This window comes from Phodopus roborovskii, unplaced genomic scaffold, assembly GCF_943737965.1.
Source record: "Phodopus roborovskii unplaced genomic scaffold, PHOROB, whole genome shotgun sequence".
Classification (NCBI taxonomy): Eukaryota; Metazoa; Chordata; class Mammalia; order Rodentia; family Cricetidae; genus Phodopus; species Phodopus roborovskii.
In genome coordinates this window covers 125,249-149,963 of record NW_026126119.1, presented here as the reverse complement: position 1 = coordinate 149,963, position 24,715 = coordinate 125,249, and the positions used below count along the sequence as shown (strand labels likewise).

The 24,715-nt window shown below is 33.6% G+C and overlaps 1 protein-coding gene across 9 annotated transcripts in view; it reads left to right on the top strand.

Annotated features, from left to right (window-relative positions):
• The window catches only part of Kdm6a (lysine demethylase 6A), a 126,063-nt gene that overhangs the window by 88,676 nt on the left and 12,672 nt on the right, over positions 1–24,715 (top strand). For 3 of the 9 annotated variants that reach the window (XM_051179506.1, XM_051179507.1, XM_051179514.1), the window contains 15 exons: positions 196–330; positions 796–951; positions 1,505–1,600; positions 2,925–3,026; positions 3,966–4,358; positions 7,929–8,707; positions 10,860–10,989; positions 13,305–13,410; positions 13,944–14,149; positions 15,551–15,615; positions 15,691–15,765; positions 16,135–16,283; positions 20,687–20,801; positions 22,093–22,280; positions 23,136–23,277. In XM_051179506.1, the coding sequence (XP_051035463.1) occupies positions 196–330; positions 796–951; positions 1,505–1,600; positions 2,925–3,026; positions 3,966–4,358; positions 7,929–8,707; positions 10,860–10,989; positions 13,305–13,410; positions 13,944–14,149; positions 15,551–15,615; positions 15,691–15,765; positions 16,135–16,283; positions 20,687–20,801; positions 22,093–22,280; positions 23,136–23,277 (2,837 nt within the window). The remainder of the gene's footprint in view (positions 1–195; positions 331–795; positions 952–1,504; positions 1,601–2,924; positions 3,027–3,965; positions 4,359–7,928; positions 8,708–10,859; positions 10,990–13,304; positions 13,411–13,943; positions 14,150–15,550; positions 15,616–15,690; positions 15,766–16,134; positions 16,284–20,686; positions 20,802–22,092; positions 22,281–23,135; positions 23,278–24,715) is intronic. The other 6 variants (XM_051179508.1, XM_051179510.1, XM_051179509.1 and 3 more) reach the window with 3 other exon arrangements.

The following is a 24,715-nucleotide window of genomic DNA, read 5'->3' as shown; positions in this document are numbered from 1 at the left end:
GAGTATAGCCTAGTTATGTTTTGATTCTCACAAAGGTTTATATTCTGGTTACCCTCTTTATACTTATATCTTTCTAAGGCCCCAAATTTAGAATCTATTTTCTTTAAAAACAATTAGCACTTAGGAAGATTTAGTGGACTTACTCTTACTCAAGTAGGCTTGTGTTAAATTTGCTTTTTACATAATTTTTCCTAGGCTCAGTTGTGTAACCTTCCACAAGGTAGTCTACAGAATAAAACTAAATTACTTCCTAGTATTGAGGAGGCATGGAGCCTACCAATCCCCGCAGAGCTTACCTCCAGGCAGGGTGCCATGAACACAGCACAGCAGGTGAGAAGTTGGGTTATGTTCTGCAGGTGCCCAGCTTTAAGGGTTCTTTACAATCTGTAGTATTCAAGCTTATTTTAAATAAGCATAGGTGGCTTTTATTAATAAGTAATAGCCCTTTCATTTAAGTGATAAGGGATTCTAGATCAAAATAAAATTCCCTCTGGTATGGCAAAAAAAATCTGGGGGTACCAACTTAGAACCTTTGTGCATTTTTATTATTTTGCAAGATTTCTTAAAATAATGCTGCAGTGGTATATTTGATTTTTAAAAGAAGATTTTCAAAGGAAGGTACACATTCCTCCACTGATGATGATTCATTGATTTTTTTTTTTTTTATTTTAAATAATTTCAATCAGAGATGTCCACATAACTTTGGAAAGTATACAGCTTGTAAGTTTTATAATTTGAAGGAATGAAGTAAGAATACATAGCACCCTATTTTTGTCTTCCTTCTGTGATTCTTAGGCATGTAAACCTCATCATCCAAATACTGAACCTGTATTAGGCCTCAGTCAAACACCAATTTCACAGCAGTCCTTGCCACTACACATGATTCCTCCTAGCCAAGTAGATGACCTGTCCAGTCCTGCCAAGAGGAAAAGAACATCTAGTCCAACAAAGGTATATGTCCTAGAGAAATAGAAAATCCCAGTCAAAAAAAGGGAGCTCCAACTGCCCTCTAATTGTGCAGTTTGAACATTTCATGTTCTTTATATCTGTGGACATCAGAAGTTTAAAAGGTTTTGAGTTTTCCTATCCCAAACTCTTAGAACCATATTAAATAAAGTAGGGATAAATTTGCATTCATCAATTCATTTTATTCATTTCCCTGCCGTTAAGTATCAGCACACTTTTCATCATCACTTTTTGCCAACATTGAAATATATTTAATAATGAACCTAGTGGATAGTGTCTTATATAGGCTAGTCATTTGGGTCATGGTTTAGGGGTGGGCTTTTTTGGGGGGTGGCTTATTACAGAATCAGCATTTAAAAATTTTTTTTTAAATATCAAGTTTAATGTGCATGTAAATTATTTTTTAATGAATGTAATGATATCTTTTCATATGTAAATATTGTAATTCATACTCATTTAGCCTTCATTAGACCATAATTATTACTAACCTATTGCCATAACCAAATGTTTAATATTTCTTTTTATCAATTTTCCTCAGAATACTTCTGATAATTGGAGTGGTGGCCATGCTGGGCCACATCCTCCAGTACAGCAACAAACTCAATCATGGTGTTTGACACCACAGAAATTACAGGTATGTAAAATGTTGCAATGAAAAATTATGTAACGTAAATAGTGAACTTTAAAGTTGAATGGAGTATAACAAAACATGATTACACATTTACCAGAATAATGAAGATAATTTAAGTTTGTTCCATTTGTTTCTCTTTTTGGAAAAGCTAATGCATTCGTATGTGTGAAGCATGAATATAGATTATGTAATATTAAATCTTCTTTCAGCCTGTACTCTAACTTAATGACACACCCCTACCCCAGCAGTTCTCTTCTGGTGTTACTTGTTTCTTACCTGTTTTATTTATTTTTTTTTTTTAAAGAGATGTGTTGCGTATGTGCAAGTATAGTCACCCATGGTCCTAAAATAGTGAATGAAAAAAATTTAGAAATAAATCTGATAACTTATAACATTTTAGTGATATAATGAAATCTCACTCTATACCACCATCTCATTGTCCAATGTGTTCAGATTGTTATATGCTAATTGGCCCTTACTCACTTAGTAGCCATCTCATCAAAACAACTGTTTTAGTATCATGATTCTTGCATTAATAATGACAATAACCACAAGAATAATGATACCAATATATGTAGAATACTAAAGAGAAGCTGCACAGTGCTTCCTCTAAGTGAATAAGATTTTTTTTATTTACTAAAAGAAAAATACTAAAAAAAAAAAAAAAAATCATATGCTGAGGTCACTAAGGTCAAAGGTAAGGATTACATTTTACCTGAAGTTGTGAATGATGAGACATTAATACTAGTTTACCAAGCTATCACCACAGTGAGTAGTGGTGTTAGGCATTAAATTGTAAGTTTAGCTTTTCTAGATTTTTAGGAATCCACTAGGGGATCCTAAAAAGATACCTTTTCTATTACTGAACTTTATAGACCTTCTTAGGTCAATATAGCATCTATAGTCTACTTGTTATATGAACAGATCATATTTCTTTATATAGATACCATATTATTGCTTAAGTTGATCATTAGATAGAATGTCTTTAAACTTTTCCTGTTTCAATCAATGCTTTTGAGAGCATTTTATCTTAAGCTTGAAGTGTTTCTGTACTAACACAGAAAACTACTGTATTAGTAAAATTTTATGCCCTTCTCTCCCCAAAATCATATCATAATAAACCATGTTCAGGAGAATGCTTAGTTCTTTCTTTGGTTTCTTAAACTTTTAAAAGACTTTAATATTGAATTAGATTGTTGTTGATCAGAAATCAGTGTCCGACCTGACAGCGGTTAATGAGTTTTTCTAATAATTTCGGATAAAGGTTTCAAAGATTGTTAACTTGTTTGATATGCCTTTAATTATATTTTCCCCTTTCTCCCCCTAGCACTTGGAACAGCTCCGTGCAAACAGAAATAACTTAACCCCAGCACAGAAACTAATGCTGGAACAGCTGGAAAGTCAGTTTGTCTTAATGCAGCAACACCAAGTATGTATAGCATTTTCCCTCTAAAATTTGATAGAATTTTTTGTACTACTTATTGATTATAGAATCATTTTAGAACTCTAGAACTCACCCACACTCATGTTTGCTTATATTTGTAGAATTTTGTGATGATGTGTGCTAATTAAAATACTAGGAAATGGAGTTTTTAACAAAAGGACAGCTAATGATTTAATTCTAAGCTTTTTTTGGTTATTTAGTTCTGTGATATTTCTTATGTATTCTTTAGTACTTAGTAAGATATATTAAACTTAGTTAAGGTTTTATGTGTCTTCATTTTTTTTATTATTAAATTCTTTCATTTATTTTACAATCTGTCTTTTAGAGGATCTGTGATACTATATGTTTTCTCTGTTGTTTTTTATTATTAATGTTATTATTATTATTTGGTACTCAAGGTTGGATCCAGGGCCTTGTACATGTTACAGGAGCCACTACTTTTGCTAAGCTGTAACACTGTCCTGTGTCCTGCCCCAACCCCAACCCCCCATCCCAACTCACACAGACAAGGTCTAACTAAGTTGTCTGAGTTGACCTTGAAGTTTAGATCCTTTTGCTTCAAACTCTTAAATAGGTAGGATTATAGGCTTGAACTACTAGACTCAGCTTACAATACAAATATGATGTTCCTTGAAGACTCATGAATTCCAGAGTTTTCCATAGGCTTCAGCTGCCTTTTTAATGTCGTTATTAACAAGATGTTTCCCTAACATGAAGCATACTTAAGCTTTTCCTGGACAATGTACATTTAAATCAACAGGGTTTTGTTTTTGTGTTTTGTTTTGTTTTTGATATTTTTTTAACTTAGAGGAATGAAATGTTGGGATCAGATCAGAGCCCCTGATTGTTCATTTTTACATTCTGAGTCTCTTCCTTATGAACTGTACAGATTGCATTCATTTGCTTTTCATTTGTTACCTGCAGATGAGACAAACAGGAGTTGCACAGGTACGGCCTACTGGAATTCCTAATGGGCCAACAGTTGACTCATCACTGCCTACAAACTCAGTCTCTGGCCAGCAGTCACAGCTTGCTCTGACCAGAATGCCTAGCGTCTCTCAGCCTGGAGTCCGTCCTGCCTGTCCTGGACAGGGTTTGGCCAATGGACCCTCTGCAGGCCATGTTCCCTGTAGCACATCAAGAACGCCTGGAAGTACAGATACTATTTTGATAGGCAATAATCACGTAACAGGAAGTGGAAGTAATGGAAACGTGCCTTACTTGCAGCGAAACGCACCCACTCTACCTCATAACCGCACAAACCTGACCAGCAGCACAGAGGAGCCGTGGAAAAACCAACTATCTAACTCCACTCAGGTAATAGAAAGTCTAACTGCTTTGGTTGACTTCTCATATAATAGTTTGTCTTTATTTGGTTTGTACATGTTAAGTGTTTGAGAAACTATTTTTATATGAATTATATAGTTCTGAATGTCATTGCTTTGTTTCAGTTGAGCATATATGTATGTATTTTCTTTCCTTGATGATATTTCCACAGATGGAGATAATCTGGGGGGTTTACCAATGAAGAAGAAAAAAATTGCATAATGTCCCAATCCACTTCTAATTTATAGTTGCCTCATAAGTAAAATGCCTAGTTTTGTAGTAGTAGATAGTGATCAACATCTGGATATAGATAGAATGAGTATGAAAAGAGACTAAAACGACAAAATGGCTAATTTTAAGCTATCTTGATAAGCTAGAAGAGCAATTGAGACTGGGTAAGAATTCAAAGACGTGGAATAGATTAGGAAAAGAATTCAAGATTGAACCATGAGGTTCTTTTGTAATTTGCCAGGCAAGAAATTGAAGAGGTATTGGGCATTCAGGAGAATGTGAACCATATCTTATATATTCAAGAAGGGCTTGATCAAAGTATTTATCAAATAATGCCATTACATCCATGCTTTAGTCTGTGAAGATACATTATAACGATGGCAATTTTTATAAAATGAAACATTTAATTGGGGCTTACAGAGGTTTAGTTCATAATCCTCATGTTGGGGAGCATGGCAGCATGCAGACAGACATGGCTGAGAAGAGTTCTACACCCAGATCCATAGGCAGCAAGAAGAGAGCTCTGCTGGGCCTGGCTTGTGCTCCCCAGTGGCACACTTCCTCCAACAAGGCCATACCTACCCCAACAAGTCCTCATCTCCCAATCCTTTTAATTCTTTAAATTGTGTCATACCTTGGTGACTAAGCATTCGAATTTATGAATTTATGGAGGCCATTTTTGGTCAAACCACCACAATCTAGTAAAGTGATCTAGAGATAGCATTTAAGGTGACATTGCTAGGATTGGGAAATTAGTAAGTACAAGCAAAGTCCATATCACAACCTGTGGTGTTTATTTCCCTCTGCTTCTTCCTTTCTAGTAGCCTGGGGCTAAGGGTGGTGTTTGTTGCAGTTAGTTTTAAAGGGTAGAATAAAGATAAACAAATATTGTGTTACACCAGATGACCTGACTATGAAGATATGATGTAGGAACTTTTGAATAGGAACAGTTCCAGTGGATTGTTGTAGGTTAAAGCTTAATTGCATAGTTTGGCTTCAAGCTGAAGGGTAGATAAAACTGGAGGTGGCAACTATGGGTAGTTCCTGCAGGAGATTTACAATCATGTAGCTTATACACATAAGGGAGTTTTAGCTAAAGGAGAAATAGAATTCAGAGTTTGGTTTTGTTCATATTTTAAATTAAGATGAGAAATAATTGAAAGCTAATGGGAAGCATTCAGTAGAGAGAGTCACAAAATAGGAAAGAATTCTTAGATGAGAGTGTATGTTTTGGGAATTCAGTATCTTTAAACATTAAAAGATTGTTAAAAGGATAACATGAGACTTTTGTTAAAATGACTATTAAGGTTCTAAAGTATAATTGGCAGTTACATAAATGGGAGCCTTTGTTATGATTATGAAGTATAGTTCTCTTACTTTTCTTCCCCTCTGTATCCCAGCCTTGCTTAATTGCTAAAATTTTCAAAAATACTCAATCTTATTTTAGAAATATGCTAACATTAAAACAGCAAAATTCTAACTGATTGTGGTGATTCATGCCTCTAACCCTAACCTGGAATCCAGGAAGCTGATGCAGAAGGAACTGAAGTTCGGAGTATCCTTGACTATCACATAGCCATACTCTGTCTCAGGGAAACAAAGACTTCACCCAACCCCAATGATTTTGCAGGTCACAAGATATCTGTTGGCCACTAAATGGCAGGGAACCCCTGTCCTTCGTGTCTAGTGCCTTCAGGAGCCTTATAGCGTAGTTCTAATGAATTAAGGAAACTGTCTAAAAATGTTGAACTAATTCCAGGTCAAGTTTCCCTCATGAGGTTGCTTTATAATACCGCAGCTGGAAAGCCCCAGCCTCTGATGTCAGCATTATAGATTCTGATTATACAGATGTTAAAAAGTTCATTATACAAACCTTTTCTGAATTTGTAGCTTAAAATGCCTTGATGAACAGAGAGAGAAAATATTTTTGTCACATTTGCACATATTTGTTAAGTGATTAGCCTCTTGTAAATATTAATGAGAATTTTTAGTTTTGTTTTGCCTTGGGTTACAAGACACCTTGTAACCCAGCTCAGGCTCACCTATAGCTATCTAGGGATGACTTGATCCTGTATTTACCTTCTGAGTACTGGGATTAAAGATGTGGGCGACCACACCCAGCTCTGTGATTCATCTTTTCACTGAACTTATTGCTGAATTTGTGGTTACTTACTTGGTAATTTAATTATACACTTAACATGTACTGAACTATATCAACATATCAACAACTAATATTCCTAGGTTTTCTTTTGTGTTTTGGTCAATAAAGTTCTTTAATACAGACATTACATTTTCACTTTTTAAAACTTATGTCAGGGTTATGGTTGCTTATTTTTACTAGGGATTAAATTGATCATTTAATGTATCAATAGTCAGCTAATTTTTATTCCTCAATGGTTTATTATTATCAGGTTAAATCTCACCTTTTAGAAAAGCTTTTAACTCTATTAAAGTCATACTCAACTGACAATATAGTCTTACTTTCTTTGTTCAATTATTAGGAACATAAGATGAAACATGGTAATATACCGTTATAACAGCTTGGAAACTATGAAATTATTGGTTCCCAATTTCAGTGTTAATCGGTGTGGGTGAAAAATTGGCATTCCCATTTAATTTTTTTGTCAGTAGAATTAAAATTGTGATACCAGGGGGTATTTTCAGGTAAGAATTATGTATCTTAGTTTCATTTATCTTACTTTTATTCCACTAGGTGTATTAAGTGTTCTTTCTCTGTACTTACCCCTTTTTTAACTGTAATATACTATCCTGACAGATATTTTCCTAGGTGTTTATACCAAGTTGATGAAAATTGCAGCTTATCTCTAAGTCATTTTCATAGACTTGGGATGTTTAAAAAAAAAATACATGGGATTGGCTGTGTGGGGAAACATTTTAATAGAGTCTTCTAACTATTTTAGTAGCTTTGCTCTAGAGAATAGATGCTTTAATAGTAGTTGAATTTTATATATATATATATATATATATATATATAGTAACTTTAAAGACAATAAGTTTGCTTTCTGTATTAATCTCTTAATAGATCACTGACCCATTGGTTTATCATATTTATAGTTTAATTATGTCTCTCCATGTCTGATTTTAGAAATGAAAAAAATGTATTTTAAAACTTGCTTTAGCATTCCTAGTGCTTTCTGTAAACTAATGTATGCCATACTAATTAGGGAAATTCTTTTAGCTAATTGTAAATATTCTTTTTGATAACTTTAGGAATTATATTCAATTATACAGGTATTTAGTCTTTAGTACTTAGAATTCTGTATGCTCTGAGTTTAACATAAGATTTAAACCATCTATCTTTCTTTTTAGGGGCTTCACAAAGGTCAGAGTTCACATTTGGCAGGTCCTAATGGTGAACGACCTCTCTCTTCCACTGGGCCTTCCCAGCATCTCCAGGCAGCTGGCTCTGGTATTCAGAATCAGAATGGACATCCTACCCTGCCTAGCAATTCAGTAACACAGGGGGCTGCTCTCAATCACCTCTCCTCTCACACTGCTACCTCAGGTGGACAACAAGGCATTACCTTAACCAAAGAGAGCAAGCCTTCAGGAAACATATTGACAGTGCCTGAAACAAGCAGGCACTCTGGAGAGACACCCAGCAGCACTGCCAATGTCGAGGGACTTCCTAATCATGTCCATCAGGTGATGGCAGATGCTGTTTGCAGTCCTAGCCATGGAGATTCTAAGTCACCAGGTTTACTAAGTTCAGACAATCCTCAGCTCTCTGCCTTGTTGATGGGAAAAGCTAATAACAATGTGGGTTCTGGAACCTGTGACAAAGTCAATAACATCCACCCAACTGTCCATACAAAGACTGATAATTCTGTTGCCTCTTCACCATCTTCAGCCATTTCCACAGCAACACCTTCTCCTAAATCCACCGAGCAGACAACCACAAACAGTGTTACCAGCCTTAACAGCCCTCACAGTGGGCTGCACACAATTAATGGAGAAGGAATGGAAGAATCTCAGAGCCCCATTAAAACAGATCTACTTCTAGTTAGCCACAAACCTAGTCCTCAGATCATACCATCAGTGTCTGTGTCCATATATCCCAGCTCAGCAGAAGTTCTGAAAGCTTGCAGGTTAGTGTGGGAAAGTTAATCACAGACTTAAAATGTTTTGACAATTTACGTGATCAAAATATGGGAAATAAAAGATAGTGTCATCAGTCATCCAAAGTAAAGTTTAGAAGCCTGGTGATGTTTGAATGCTGTGCTTGTACTTATTAATGATTGTGATATTTCTGGAACTTAATCTGAGAGGGTGTGTCTGAACATGCTGTTACTGCCCTCTGCTGGTTGTTGCAGTTGCTGACCTCAGTGTGATTGCTCTGGGGATGGAAAAGAGACTCAATTAAATCACATTTGGCTATAAAACAAGGCCTGGAAGAGCCTATTACTAATTTTGGTTTCGAACAAAGTCCAATAAATGTTAGGCTAGAAATGGACTTCAGTAGTCATCAAGGTTAGTCTCTGTTTACAATTTATTTGACTCTAGAAGAGGTTATAAAAGTGCTAAGAAGAAGTAAGGGACAATGGAGATATATGACAGACTATGGCTATGCATGAAAGGAAAAGTATATTCATGTTAGTTTTGGAAAGATAAACCCTCAAACATAGAAGGAAAATAAGTCTCTTAAAGGGAACAAGAAAGTCCTCACCATCCAAAAGATCAATCTGACCAGATAGCACCATCTTTCTGTAGTATTTGGACACATAGATTCTTAATGGTCTCTTCATTGTTCATGGCACATTTACTTTTCTCATTGACCTGTATTTGTCATCCTGTGCATAAATCTTGACTATATGATAGTTGAAATTGCTTGGAATAATCACAAGAAAGAATTCTATGTACTAATACATTAAATTTTAAGTTTAAGCAGTAGTGTAGGCTTTTAAAGACCTTCATTTGGTTGTAGGTTTAGTGAAATAACAGAAAATAAGCATTCTGTAAATCTTTTTTTAAGCATTGGGTCTCTTAACATTGGCCATTTAATATAACAATTTTACTTTAAAATTGAAAACAATTCCCATTTAGCTGCCAGTACTAGTATGTCTTATTTATTATCCAGAAGTATGATTATCTTTTCTGCTGTTTATAGATTGTTTAATTAGAATGTATCCTGGATCTACATTAAATCTTTGTCACTAATGAATTGTTTATATAAAGTTGAATTTTATTTTATAAAATTTGCTACTTATAGATAACATGTAATAGGAACTGTAGCATAGGAGAATAAGTTTAAAATACACTTCAATCAATTTTAGTTTATCTCTTTAATTTGACACTGGAACTTTAATATACTAAAATTCTATAAATGTTAGAGTTGAAATGTTTAAATGTCTTCTGTCCTGTGTTTTATTATGTATTGACTTGAATTATTTTCTGTCAATTTTTTAACTGTCAGGTTATACTGATAAGTTTAAGCAAAATTATGTCTTAGTATTTTCTTTGTTTCACCCACCTTGCTGGTATCATTTCTTGAGTGGCCTATAACATGACAACTACTGTCACTAATCTTAACTCTTTTGGGGGCAGGGATAGGGGAAGCATGGTATTAAGAGACCTGGAATCTGTGGTATAGGAGCTTTTTAAGAAATTTGAAGAATAGATGGTTTGCTCACAGAATATATTACCATCATTTTTCTACTAAATGTGGTTGTTTCAAAATAGGAGAAAGGACTATTTAAAAATAATGTATTTTTTAAATCCTCTCCATCCACATCTTGTTTCATAACTTTGTTTCCTTTTCTGTCTACTTTGGATTATTATGGTAAAATTTTATTAAATCTGGCTTGAGGTATTCTAAAAGTGTTCAGAAGATAACATGAATACTAAGTATCCATCTACAGCATTAAGATTGATATGTATACTTACAAAGAAAATGTTTATACTCTCTTATATAGATGACTGTATGCATCCGTGATTTCAGAGAAATTTCTGTTTCAAACTTTTAACAGTCAAATAATTTTTGAGACACTATAAGAAACCACTAATAAGACCTGTCTGTACTTTTTCTTGGTTGAGCAATATGCTAATCTTGAATGGAAAAGATTCTGGTGATAGAAAGAAAATTACACCTCATACTTGGTCTTCAGTTAAAGAAATCACAAGCAAAATTCATGGGATTTATGAAAATGCCTATTCATTTAATTAGAAGTTAATTCAGAATTTTTTGCCATCTATGTAAATGTAAGGCTGATTTTTATTTCCCCTTTCTTGTTATTTTTAAAGGAATCTAGGTAAAAATGGCCTCTCTAACAGTAGCATTTTGTTGGATAAATGTCCGCCTCCAAGACCTCCATCTTCACCATACCCTCCCTTGCCAAAGGACAAGTTGAATCCACCTACACCTAGTATTTATGTGAGTCTGAATTGCCTGACTAGATAGCAGCCAAGCCAGTGTTTACTTTTATTTGTCTTTTGTAAAAATCTTTTAGATTAGCATGGCTACTCAGCAAATTTTATAGTTATCAGCAGCAGTGTGAATATTTGGCAACAACAACAACAAAAAAGTTGTATTGAAAAAGATTTTATGGTGTTTTGCAAATACTTTTTCATCTGTGATTATGTTAGAAATTTTGTTTTTTTTTTTTTTTTTTTTTTGTTTTGTTTTGTTTGTTGTTGTTTTGCTGTGCTGGAAATTAAACCCCTGTTTTGGGCAGGCACTCTACAACATTGTTACTGTACCCATAGTTCCTCTGTGATTATAGTTTGTAGTAGAATAAGTAAAAAATACTTTCCCTTAATTTTGAGCATTGTCTACCAGTTGTAATGGACCTTAACATTTATTCTGTTTCATACATATATTAAAAGAAATATCCCTAAAGAAAGAAAAGCCAAAAGAAAAAAAAAATGTTTTTTAAGAATGTGGTCATTGGACCTGAAGAGATGGCTCAGCAGTTAAGAACACTTGTTACTCTTCCAGAAAGACCCAGGTTCGGTTATCTATACCCATATGATATCTCAACCATCCTTAACTCCAGTTGCAGGCAATCTGCTGCCTTCTTCTTGCCTCTGTGTGTTCCAGGCAAACATATGGTATACACACATAGGCAAAACACTCATATGCATGAAATTAAATTGATTTTTAAAGCAAGCATGCTTAGATTTTAAAAAATGAAGAAAGAATAATAGATAAACTATCAGTTTTATTTCATAGATATTAAGGCATCTGATAAGTTAAAAGTTGAAAAAAGCAGTTCTTAATTGTTTTCACAAATCCTGCTACTACTGTATTAATTTATTCTTACTGCCTCTCCACATGAAACAAAATTAAATACATATAAAGTTATGATTATAAGATTTGAATGGTCTTACATCTTTGGGAATGATTCTTGATTTTGTTTGAGAGCTTTTGATTTCTTCCCTCTGAGTTTTTAAGCATATGACAAAATTCACCATCTCAACCCTTTCTGAGCATATAGTTATGTACCGTTCAATATACTCACGTTGTTGTACAACCTATCTTCGACCTTATCTTGCCAGAGAATCTACATTTGCAACATCTCTTTTCCCCATCTCCTTAAGCTCTGTTAGTCACAATTCTGTTTTTATGAATTTCACTACTTTATATAATGGAACCGCATTTTTTTCTATGACTAGCTTATTTCATTTATCATGCCCTCAAGGTTAGTCCACGTGATAGGATAACCAGTCAGTTGATTAACTGCAACTATCCTACCATCAAGCTCTGTATCTTCCCTCAATAATTGTTTCATTTGTTGCTTGGTTTTGTCCTGCTAGGGTTGAATCCTAGGCTCTTTTTAAGTAGTCTACAATTGAGTTACATACTCTATCCTTTAGCAAACTTCCAATGTTGCCTGATAATTTATTTATATAAGTTAGGGATAATGTTACAGCAAGAATGTATAGAATCATACAGAATCTTTTTAAGATTAATTTTTCTTATTTTTAATTATGTGAATGGGAGGTTAAGTACATTTGAATGTAGGTGTCCCCAGGAGCTTAAGTTACAGGTGATCCATTCACAGAGCTGAAAATCAAAATCAGGTCCTTCGTCTGCAAGAGCCTTAAGTACTCATAACCACTGAGCCATAGCTCCAAGCAAAAACAATTTTATTTTTGGTCAAGGGAACTCACTGTATCACTCTAGATGGCCTGGAATTCAGAGATATGCCTCCTGAGTACTGGAATTAAAGGTGACTGCCACCACTCCCAGCTTCTATATAAGATCTTCCAACTCGTACTAGTTTTGTGGTTTTTAATAGGGAAAGTTTTGAAAATAAAACCTAGAGCCCCCTGTATGTCAGATAAACACTCTGTCATGAACCTACAACCCAGTCCATACTTTGTGCCTTCGTGATCTCAGGAAACTGCACTGAAGACCTTATGGAGGCTGAGCAAACTGTACCACTGAACTAGTCTCCCTACCTATCCACTCCTGCTTCCTTTTTAAGGTTCAATAATATTTAAAGACTTTGGTTTTGAAATTTAAATTTAATTTTTGCTACATAATTTGTTCAACATATAGTGCACAAAAATATATATGGTTACTTACTATCTAGTCATAATTAAAATCAAAATGCAAAAATACTAGAAAATAGAAAAAAAATAGGAACACAAGAAATAAAACCTTTACATGGATAGGCATAATGTTTAAGTTAAAAGCTGTGTTTTCCTGAGATGTAACCACATATTTTAATTTTAATTTTACAGTTGGAAAATAAACGTGATGCTTTCTTTCCTCCATTACATCAGTTTTGTACAAATCCAAACAACCCTGTTACAGTAATACGTGGCCTTGCTGGAGCTCTTAAATTAGGTATGCTTTCAGTAAAAATGTTTTCTATATATGATGTCTTTTATCCTTTTTAAGTATCAGTAGAGAGTTATGTTACTACCTACCCCTACTCACTCATACACATATTTTCTTTCTGATATGGATTGGGGGTCTTGATTATTTTTATTTGAAGTCCATGATTTGATGCATAATGATGACAATGTTGGTTTTTTATCTAATTATATAATAGTAACTTATGTTTGCTACTAGGAAAACTTTAAATATAAAATGTAAGTGTACTCATCAAATACTCATTGGTATTTGCTAGTACCTACAAAAATTAAGTACATGAGAAATGAGACCATTGAACTCTTGACTCTGTGGGAGTAACATGAGCATTGGGTATGACCAAGCCTTCCAGTTATGTAGATGATCTGGTCAGCTTTTAGGGGAACTGGATATATTTCTATACAATGCTTTTTCTTTAAAATACAAAAAAAAGGAGGGGGAAAGTTGGATGCATTTTTGTTTTGTTTTTGCTGACTTTATTTATTTATGGCTTGCTTATATTAAAGACCTGGGACTTTTCTCTACTAAAACTTTGGTGGAAGCTAACAATGAACATATTGTCGAAGTAAGGACACAGTTGTTACAACCAGCTGATGAAAACTGGGACCCTACTGGAACCAAGAAAATCTGGCATTGTGAAAGTAATAGATCTCATACTACAATAGCTAAATATGCTCAGTATCAAGCCTCCTCATTCCAAGAATCATTGAGAGTAAGTGTTTGCTTCCTTGAGATTATTTTATAGACTAAGAAAAATGTTGTATTTTGTAGTTTTGAAAGTAGATATTATCAGGTTATATTATGTTACATAAAACCCCTTTGTAAGTACTACCTAGTTGACTTTAAACAAATGTATGAGTTGATTCTGTAAGTATTGTTCAGAGAGGGAATTACTGCCTAGAAAGATGTTTCCCAGATTATCTGGAATATTTATGTAAAGCATGGTTTCTTATCTAAAGTACTATTGAAAATTTGATTTAATATTTCTTTGATATGGGAGCTATTGTGTGTGTTATAGGATATTTAGCAGCATTTGTGTCTTATCAAAAACACGTAGACATACCACATATTTCCTAGAAGACAGAGTTGTTTGTTCCTTATTGAGAATCACTGATTTGGAGGCCACACCTGTCTGGAGTTTGCTTTATGTTTAAAGAATTTCTTATCTTGTGCACTTCAGTTTTTTTTCTTCTGCCAGATCAGGTAGAAACTCTTTCTGGAAATTTTAGTGTTCTTCCTTCCAGTCTTAGTTCATAAAAGAATTCTGAGGAAGAGGTAGAAATTGAGAGGAATCATTTCAACATATATAGAAATTTTTAAATCTGAAATTTAAAACTAATCACAATTATTATTTAAGAAGCCCCATATAGGACTTTTATCGTTGAAACACTACTAAAACCATGTATTATAATGAGAACTTTCTAAGTTCTCCCATAAATTGAAGATAAACCATCCACAGAAATTAGTTCTTTGAATTATTATTCGAATACTTCTGTCTGCTGTTCGCATATCTTGCACAGGAAATTTAATTTAATTTACTAGATTTGCTTACCTTTTTAAAATCTTTTTCTGACTTTACATTTTCAGTACAGGCAACATTTTTACATGAAAATATATATATTTTCCAAAACAACTTCAAAAGGAAATGGTTTATTTTGCTTACAATTCCATAGCGCTGTTCAGGACAGGAACTCTAACAGGACAGGAATCTCAAGACCTTGGAGGGGTGCTGCTTACTGTCTTGCTCCAAGTGGCTTGTTGAACCTGCTTTCTTACAGAACCCAGGACCACCAGCCCAGCACTACCCACCCACAAAGGGCTGGGCTCTTCCCCATCGATCACTAATTAAGAAAATGTCCTGCAGCCTGATCTTATAGAAGCATTTTCTTAGTTGAGATTCCCTCCTTTTCCAGCTTGTGTCAGGTCCCCTTCTACAATCCTACAAAGAAAATGCATCTAAATGAAACCTGTCTTGTTATATTGAATTACAGTGAATTATATCAGTTTTCTCTCCTTGCAAATGGAGCTACTTTGAGAATCTGTAGTTGAGTGGCAAGAAGGAAAGATTCACCAGATGTGAGGAATACAAAACTAAAATTGCCTTTTATTTTAGGAAGAAAACGAGAAAAGAAGTCACCATAAAGACCACTCTGATAATGAATCTACATCATCAGATAAGTAAGTAATTTTTCATTTCCACTTAATTTTTCTGTTTAAAAGATATGCTTGTAATTTTGCATCTTTCTTTTTAAGTTCTGGGAAAAGGAGAAAAGGACCCTTTAAAACCATTAAGTTTGGGACCAACATTGACCTGTCTGATGACAAAAAGTAAGTCCTTGTGATATTCTATGAACGGATGGAACAATTTCTTCTATTTTATTCCCTGTCATTTTTCTAAAGTGACATGTAAATTACTAGAATTTACATTTAAATTTTCTTTTAACTTAAGACTATTGTATGCTATCTTTTTTTAAAACTAATACTCTAATTTTATGGTAGTTAATTTTTCATTTACATTATAGGTCTATATTTTTAATACAATGTAATTCATTGGAAAGGTAATTTCAACATTCCATTATTTCTTATGTGAACATAAAATAGTTATAGATTTGTTTTTTTGATTAGAACATAAGAGCTTCGAAGAAATAGGTAACTTCCACAAATATTTGTAGCAAGGTGTTACTTTTTTCTTTATAGGTGGAAGCTGCAACTACATGAGCTTACTAAACTTCCTGCTTTTGTGCGAGTTGTATCAGCAGGAAATCTTCTAAGCCATGTTGGTCATACTATACTGGGCATGAACACAGTTCAACTATACATGAAAGTTCCAGGAAGTAGAACACCAGGTAAATTTTACTAATATATCACAAAAGATGAAACTTGTAAAGAGAATCAGACTCTTTTTCATTTAAAACGAATAGAACTAAAAGGATTATTGTTCTTACAAGATTTGATGCATTTTACAGGACTTAGTTCAAGATTTTTTCCCCCTTGATATCTTTCAAATCTAATGTTAATATTTTGTTCTTTAAAAGTTCATTAGAACTCCCTATGGCCCAACAGCTGTTGTTCCTGCATACTTTAAGAAAATGGCAGTGTTTCCTCACAGTCATAATAGATGTACTTATTTTATATCATGGCCTAGTGCATGTCTTGTATATAACAACAACTTCATTTGAAAACTAACAATTTCCATTCTATTCCATTCTACTTAGCTTTAAAAAGAAACTGTGCTTACCATCTTCTGGTTAGTTTGCAACTGACAGTTTCAAAAGCACTTGATATGGAGCAATTACTAGACTCATCCTGTGTTCTTTGCCACCAGTTAGACTGTTCTGTTTTTATAAGTCATATCTTTTCTTTGAATTGTTTTCTTCGTATCAAGTAATTTTCAGCTTTCACATTTCCATTTACTACTAATGTAGTATTTTCTTCATGCCCCATAGATTGACATGAAACTTCAGAGTGATGTCTTGAAATATTTAGCAATCACTCTAATCCTAGCATCAATTAATGATAAGAAATAAAGTACCTATAGGTTGCATATCTCTTGTCACATGTTTTAGTCTTTTTATTTGAAGTAAGCATAGCTTAAAATCCAGACTCCTTCTTTTCTTTTTTCACCTGAATAAATCATAGCTTAAGAATCATTTCAAAATAGGACCATTTGCTTCTGTTTAATAGAGATCATTGGCTTCTATCTCTGGCTGTTCAGATGAATCTCCTTTGTAGAATATATAATCTATCTTTGGAGGTTTAAGATCTGAGAATGAGTATTATTAAACCTCCAAACAATACAAATTGTTCCCCGGGGGACTTTTATGTACAGCCAATATTAGAACCATGATTGTACTTTTATTCTCATGTCATTTGAAACCTAATTCTGTATAGTTAGATATAAGACAAAAATCTCTGGTATGAACTGCAAGAGAACCATGTTCTACTTTCTGTTCCATCATTAGACAGACAGCAATATAAATATTGGGCAGGCTATTGGTTTTTTTCTTTTTTGTTGTTTGTTTGTTTCTTTTCTGTCTTTATCAGGTTGATTCTGCTTTGAAAAACATTCAGTTTGAGCTGTTTTCTGCAAATAATATTCCTTAATTAATAGAATCTTTCATTGTATTGTCACTTGTGCTTATATGACAGTAGGACATGTCCAAGATCAGTGGTCGAGGTGTGGGCAGTGGTTTTTTTGTTTGTTTGTTTGTTTTGTTTGTTTGTTTGTTTTTTGTTTTTGTTTTTTTTTTTTGCCCAAGAGGCCATTAGCTGAGGAGAGGATGGACTCCAGGAGGAGTGATATCAGTGCCCAACATATTCTCGCGAAATGCTCGGGTCTGTCAGGAGCAACAGTGTCTCATGTCAACCGAGTACTAATATTAGAACATTTAAATGTCATGTTCTGCATGTCTATGAAATGTTTGACGATCAAACATCTATGTCTGACTAATCTCATAGGTATAAGAAGCATGGGTGAAAATAATCTGTAATACAAATGAGCCTAGCTATACGAGTAGTTGAAACTTCCATAAGTAATAGCAGGGACAATTATCTTAGCAATATAACTGTGTACACATATATATGTAAATCTCTAAAACAGAGGTAGAATTTAAATGTCTTGACCAGAGGTAGAACTGTATAGTGCAACATGATAAAAGCATCATAAATTGTATCAATATATAAAATGTCTTGATCATATGTAAAGGTATACATACATGGAATATGATAAAGATACTGTGTACAAAATGTTGTAATCAGAAAGATTTTACACAATATGACAAAATATACAAGTTGTCCGAGAAAGGAATACAAACTTAATTTTACATAAGTTACAACATATAAGAATCTATAACAATGTAAGTTGTATATAACTAATAATTACTAAGGTAATTTATAAGAAGATAGGTTAATCTACCTATATCCCATCTAAACCATACCCTTCCTAACTTTACCTCTACCCCCCCCCCCAACCCCGATTGTAAAGGGATTCCTTACAGTCTCTGGTTGTCTACATTTATTGGTCTTGTGTCAGCCTTTGCCACATCTTTTACATAATCCAGAAGGCTGAGGCCTTCTGTTTGATTTATTCCTAGGAGTGTTATTCCTAGGAATGCTTTGCCTACCATTTCTTCTTAGATGTCCTATCCTACCACAATGATAACATTTGATATTTTGATGTCTTTTTAAACCTTTGGAGATCGCTTTTCTTATCCAAGCTTCCATGTTACCACAGTTAAGACATCTGTTATCTTAATGTCTTCTAAACCTTTCACTATCACTTCTCCTACCCGAGCTTCAGTGTCATGGTCGTATTACTCAATGTTGGCTGTATACAGGATCCATTCATCCAAGGGTGCTGATCTGATTTTTAAGGGCCAAAGCACTTGTGTGCATTGTGGATTTGCATTTTCATAAGCTAATGATTCTATGAGTATTTGCCTAGAATCTGGGTCTGCTACCTCTAATTGTATTCCTCTAGACAATCTTTGTAGAAATATGCTGAAGTGTTCTCTATCCCTACCTAACCTGGTATAGGATTCTATCCTCTCCCCTGGTTCATAAATCTTATCCCAAGCTGATAACCTTTATAACCTTTCTTTAAGCCCTGAAGTTCAAGAGCTTTTGCTTCTTCTCTCCACAAAGTCCTCCATTCTGATTGAGATGAATTTTCAAGGACAGCTAATATTAATTGATCCCAATCCTTAGGGGTTACCTTGTTATTCCTTGCCCATGATTCTACTACTTGTTTCACATATGATGAGTGCATGCCATAAGAGACTACTGCTTCCTTTATACCTTTTAAATCTTTCATATTTATTGGTTCCCACTGATAATGTAATGAAACCTTTGGGGTGTTTTTTGTTGTTGCTGGTTTTTCAGTAAGAGATACAGGGAAAGCCTTAAGCAAGTCTCCCCTGACCCTGAAAGGTGGAGGAAAGTTTGAATCTCTTTCATGCCCTATTACCTGTACCTCTTCTTCTGGTCTTCTAAGGCCTGCAATCTGTTCACCATTGTGTCTTTGAATGTTTGAACTTCTTGAATCATATAACTTTCCAGAGAATTCTTTGAATCAGTCAGTTTCTACTGCGAATGATTCTATGCTTGTAATATTCTCATCCTTAGATATTATCTGAATGGCATGTAAACTGCCTTACAGGAACAATGTTCTATCTGCTAGCTTGCCATTATCCTCAGACATGGAACAAATTCTATCTGCCAGTTTTTCCATCTGATGTTCCAGTTTTTTGATCTTATTATTCAATTCTTCAGACAAGGAACAGCTGTTTTTGCTAGCGTGTTAATGCAGTACATTGTTTCTGTTTTAGTCATTGAAGGGACCAGGACACTACACCAGAAACATAAAATTTTCAGTCTTTTAAGTTCACCATTTAGCCAGCAATGAAGGGAAGCTAAGATATAAAGTATTATACTACAAATGTCTACTAGCTTTAAGTTACCTTTCTTTTGTTCAGATATTTATTTCATGGCAGTAAACCTATGATTATTTCTCTGAGTTCTGATAAAATTGATCATGATGTGTAGAGGGAGGGAGAGGGGGAAGAATCTCCTGTTTTGCCTTTTTTTTTTTTTTTTTTTTTTTTTTTTTTGCTGGTGCCAATCCTTGACAGTAGCAGCTTTATTTTTTTTAATTATTAATTGTGTGGGTATGTATGTGTACATACATGAATGCAAGTGCCCATGGAGGCCAGAGGTGTCAGATATTCTTGGAAACCCTTGATGTGGTTTCTGAGATCAAACTGCAAGAGCAGCATAAACTCTTACCACTTGAGCCATCTTTCTAGCCTAAATACCTCTGTTTTTAAAACCAGGCTTTGTTGACAATGAAAAAGAAAAAGTAATGGTATCTATAACTAATATATATTGTTTATTAGACACCTTTCTAAACATTTCATTCATCTTCAAAGTAGCATTTTTATAGAAACTGTATTTATTCTTGTATATAAGGAAAGTGAGCTAAAAAATGTTTTAACAGCTTGCTTTGGTTAATGTTACAACTGAGCCAAGCATCCTATTAGAGCCTAAACTCTTACTTTTCCTTCCATGTTAGCTCTTACTAAGTTAGGAGTAGTTGACCAAACTCAGTCATAAAGTCAGACTCAACATTACAGAGAACTGAATCTTTAAATAAGATTATGTATTTAACATTTTAAAGGTTTCATGTGTAAAGACACATTTTTCTATAGAATTAATAGTATGTTGATCTATTTATTTATTTATTGCCTTTTAGGTCATCAAGAAAATAATAACTTCTGTTCAGTTAATATAAATATTGGCCCAGGTGACTGTGAATGGTTTGTTGTTCCTGAAGGTTACTGGGGTGTTCTGAATGACTTCTGTGAAAAGTAGGTTTCCAAACTGAGTTTTATTGAGACATAATTATTTTAAAATAATAATTGTAAAGGGCAAACTGGATAGCCTAATGTGGGTATATATAGTTAGTTAGCTTTTAGTTACCATTTAGTGGAAAAGTTCATGTTAAAATCACTTAATTTATGTTATGAGAAAATTTATAGTAAAGGTACCATGAAGCTACTCTATGAGCTATAGTAGTAGGCATGAGTTTAGAGGTTAGGAATTTTGAGTTAAATTAGTTTCATTTTTAAAATGATAAATTAAAATACTTATTTAAAAGGCATGTATTCTATGAAAAAACATTTTGTAAATTTTGTAGAACATGAAAGAAATTCTGTAAGTGAACATGCTTACCATTAGGGAATAACTCAAGCTTGAATATCTTGTCTTCTAGTAAAATTTGTTTATAAAATGTCAGCAGGGTATAGTTTGTCAGCTTTATAAAATTAAACTGTTATATTTTTGTGTATACATCATTGTTTACTTTTCTCTGTGATATGAAGTAGCAGTTACTTCTTAGATTTTAAGCAAATATTTCTACTATATGAGTTCTTCTTCCCAAAAATTATAAAATTTGAAGTGGTTAATTGAAATGTATAAAATTCTTTTATAGGAAAGGTTGCTATGTAGGTTTTCTAAGGTGCCTCATCTTATGATGAGTAAAACCTGCAAAATATTAAAATTCAAGATTAGTAATAGGATCTATAGAACATTTCCAAGAATGGTGGTCATAGTAGTGGTCACAGTTATTGTGCATGATGTGTACAAGTTTATTTTCAACTGCTTAGTTTTAATTAGCTGATCTTCCAAACAATATAGAAGTTGACAAATTGTACCCCTTTTCCTCCTTATGAGTCAAAGCAGCAGTACAGACCAGATTGAGTGGAGTTTCTGGTACTTGTATAGTGTTCTTGTTTTATGAATACAAATGAATTCTTCTTTATCCTCTATCTTTTAGTGATTTCTGGGTACTGCAGGAAGAGCAGGGTTCAATGTCTGAAAGTGGTGTGGGGACTTATTGACATGAAATTGGAATTAAAAATATGCTACAGATTCCATCTGAAACTTGAAATAAATTCAAGCTAGTAATGCTGCCTTTGATATGTCTTCCTGTACTTTGCTCTAATTAATTTCTCTCTTTACATACATACAGCTTTTTTTAATTATACTACCAGTTAATGTTTATTGAAGTTAATTATCATTAAAAAAAACTTGACATTATTTTTTTATAAAGAATTTGTTAGAGTCCTTTATCCATTTGCTCTGTTTTTCTTATTTCAGAAATAATTTGAATTTCTTAATGGGTTCTTGGTGGCCCAACCTTGAAGATCTTTATGAAGCAAATGTTCCTGTATATAGGTTTATTCAGCGACCTGGAGATCTTGTCTGGATTAATGCAGGCACTGTTCACTGGGTTCAAGCTATTGGCTGGTGCAACAACATTGCTTGGAACGTTGGTCCACTTACAGGTATTTTAAAAGAATAGGCTTGAAAAAAGATTTAACCTTAAAAAAAATTCTAAATAATAAATATTTTTTTCTTTAGAAAAAAAATGTCCTTTCTAATGTAAATTTTTACTATAAAAATTAAATGTTAGTTAACTATTAATAATCTAAAACCATAAATCCTTAACAAATGAAATGCTTATATATAATGATTTTTTTATGTCCTTGATTTTTGTTTTATAAAGGGACCTCTTGAGGGAGGAAAAACAATAAACTAAGTAAAAATACATTCTTTTATATTTTCATTTTTTTCTCCTGTATTTTCTTTTTTGAAATACAGTTAGAATTATGCCTGTCCTCAGATAGTATTGCCCTGAGATTAAGAATGTGGCTTTTTGAGCCAGAAAGACCTGGGATTTGGACTAGGACTTGGCTTTTGTAAGTTTGGGCAAATTACTTAATTTCTCCAGTCTGATTTCTTCATCTGGTGCTGATAATAAGGTAATGCTAAGAATCAAGTGAAATAATGGATTAAAAAAGCTAGTTAAATATAGTACCTGGCATAGAGTTATAGGAAACTATATATGATTATTACTGATGATTATTACCATACTTATCACAGAACATAAAAATATTTTTGTATGACAAGTAGTAGTAGGGGCTCATACCTTTAATCCTAGCACTTGGGGGCCAGAGACAGACTAGCTGGTCTATGAAGTACGTTTCAGGATAGCCAAAATTACACAGTGAAACCCTGTCTTGAAAAACATAAAGCATAGAAAAAAATTTTTTGTGATGCTTTGAGATTTTCATGAGGTGATCAGTGAGTGGTTAGTTATCTTTACATCTTTTGATACTTAGTGTTTTCCCCTCCCTCAGCCTGCCAGTATAAGTTGGCTGTGGAACGGTACGAATGGAACAAATTGCAAAGTGTGAAGTCAATAGTACCCATGGTTCATCTTTCCTGGAATATGGCACGAAATATCAAGGTTTCAGATCCAAAGCTTTTCGAAATGATTAAGTAAGTGCTTTCTAAAATTGCTGTGCTAAACTCTTGGGGATGGTTACTGACTGTCAAATACTTTTCCCTCCATATAATTATGTTAATATTAAAGTAAAGCAAGATGATCCAGAAGTCTAACAAAATAATAGAATCTGGTTGCTACAAGTACAGTACCCTTCCAAATAGCCCACTATGGTTTAAAAAGAACTACAGTTGTAACTTTTTCTACAGCAGAAGATTCACTCTCTAATGGCTTCCCTGCTCTATATACTACTGGTTTTCTCAGTAGAATTTTAATTATAATATTAAATGTGTTCTTTTAGTCACTAAAGGAAGAATATCACAGAATAATTGTTGTTAGAGAGTAGTTAATATAGGAAGCTAAAGAAAATGTCAGTTTTCCAAAATTCCCCATATTTTAGCTGTTTTAAGCATTTATATGTTTGCATAAATTCTTATCTTAGTCACTTACCTTGAATATGTGTGTTTGTAACTCATTGTCAGTTTCTACTTAGAAGTAATATTTTCAACGTATTTTTTTATAATACTGTAATTTTCACTCCCAAATGATAGGGAATTCCAGATATATATATATATAATGAGGGCTGGGGTGATGGTTAAATCAGTAAATTACCCATTGTGTGGGCATGAGGATCTGCATTTAGATCCTTAGAACCCAAGTCAAAAGCTTGGTGTGACAGCTAGTGTATATAACCTCAGCGTTAGTGGCCAGAGACTGTCAGAACCCTGGAGTTCGTTGGTCAGCCACCTGAGCTAAATTGATGAACTCTACATTCATTGAATGATCCTGTCCCAAAATATAGGTGGAGAACCATTTGAGACACCTGACATTTACATACTTGTGTACCAGCACCTGCACAAATATATGCATGAATATCCATGCACCAAAGATATATGGGAAATGGTGGAATTAATTGAATCCTTTATCTTTCAAAAACCTTTTAGACTTTGAATATTTTTATGGAAGAGAAGTTATAATGTATATTTTCCAGATTTGTTTGACTAGTATCTTTTGCAAAACTAGTATCTTTTGCAGAAATGGCCTCAAAACTTCATCTGCTGTACACTTCCTGATATTTTGGTATAGTATTTATATTAAGTACTTCTCATGAAGGCATAGTAATTTCATATGTGCTATTTTCAAAATGCTATCTTTTGAAAATAATCCTAATTATTTAAAAATTATTTCAAACCTAAATCAAATTTTATATGTTGGCAAGGTAACATGTCTGTCTTTATCAATTGCATATTTTACCTTATCCTAGGACCAGGTAAAATATATATGAAGATAAAAAGGAACAAAATCAAAGCATAACATGTAATGTACCTATATAATTGATCATGACTGGCAGTTGTCTTATTCATTCTACCTATTAGTCTCAGAACAATTACATTTCTTAGAATAGTAAATTCATTGCTTGCTGATTGTTTGGTT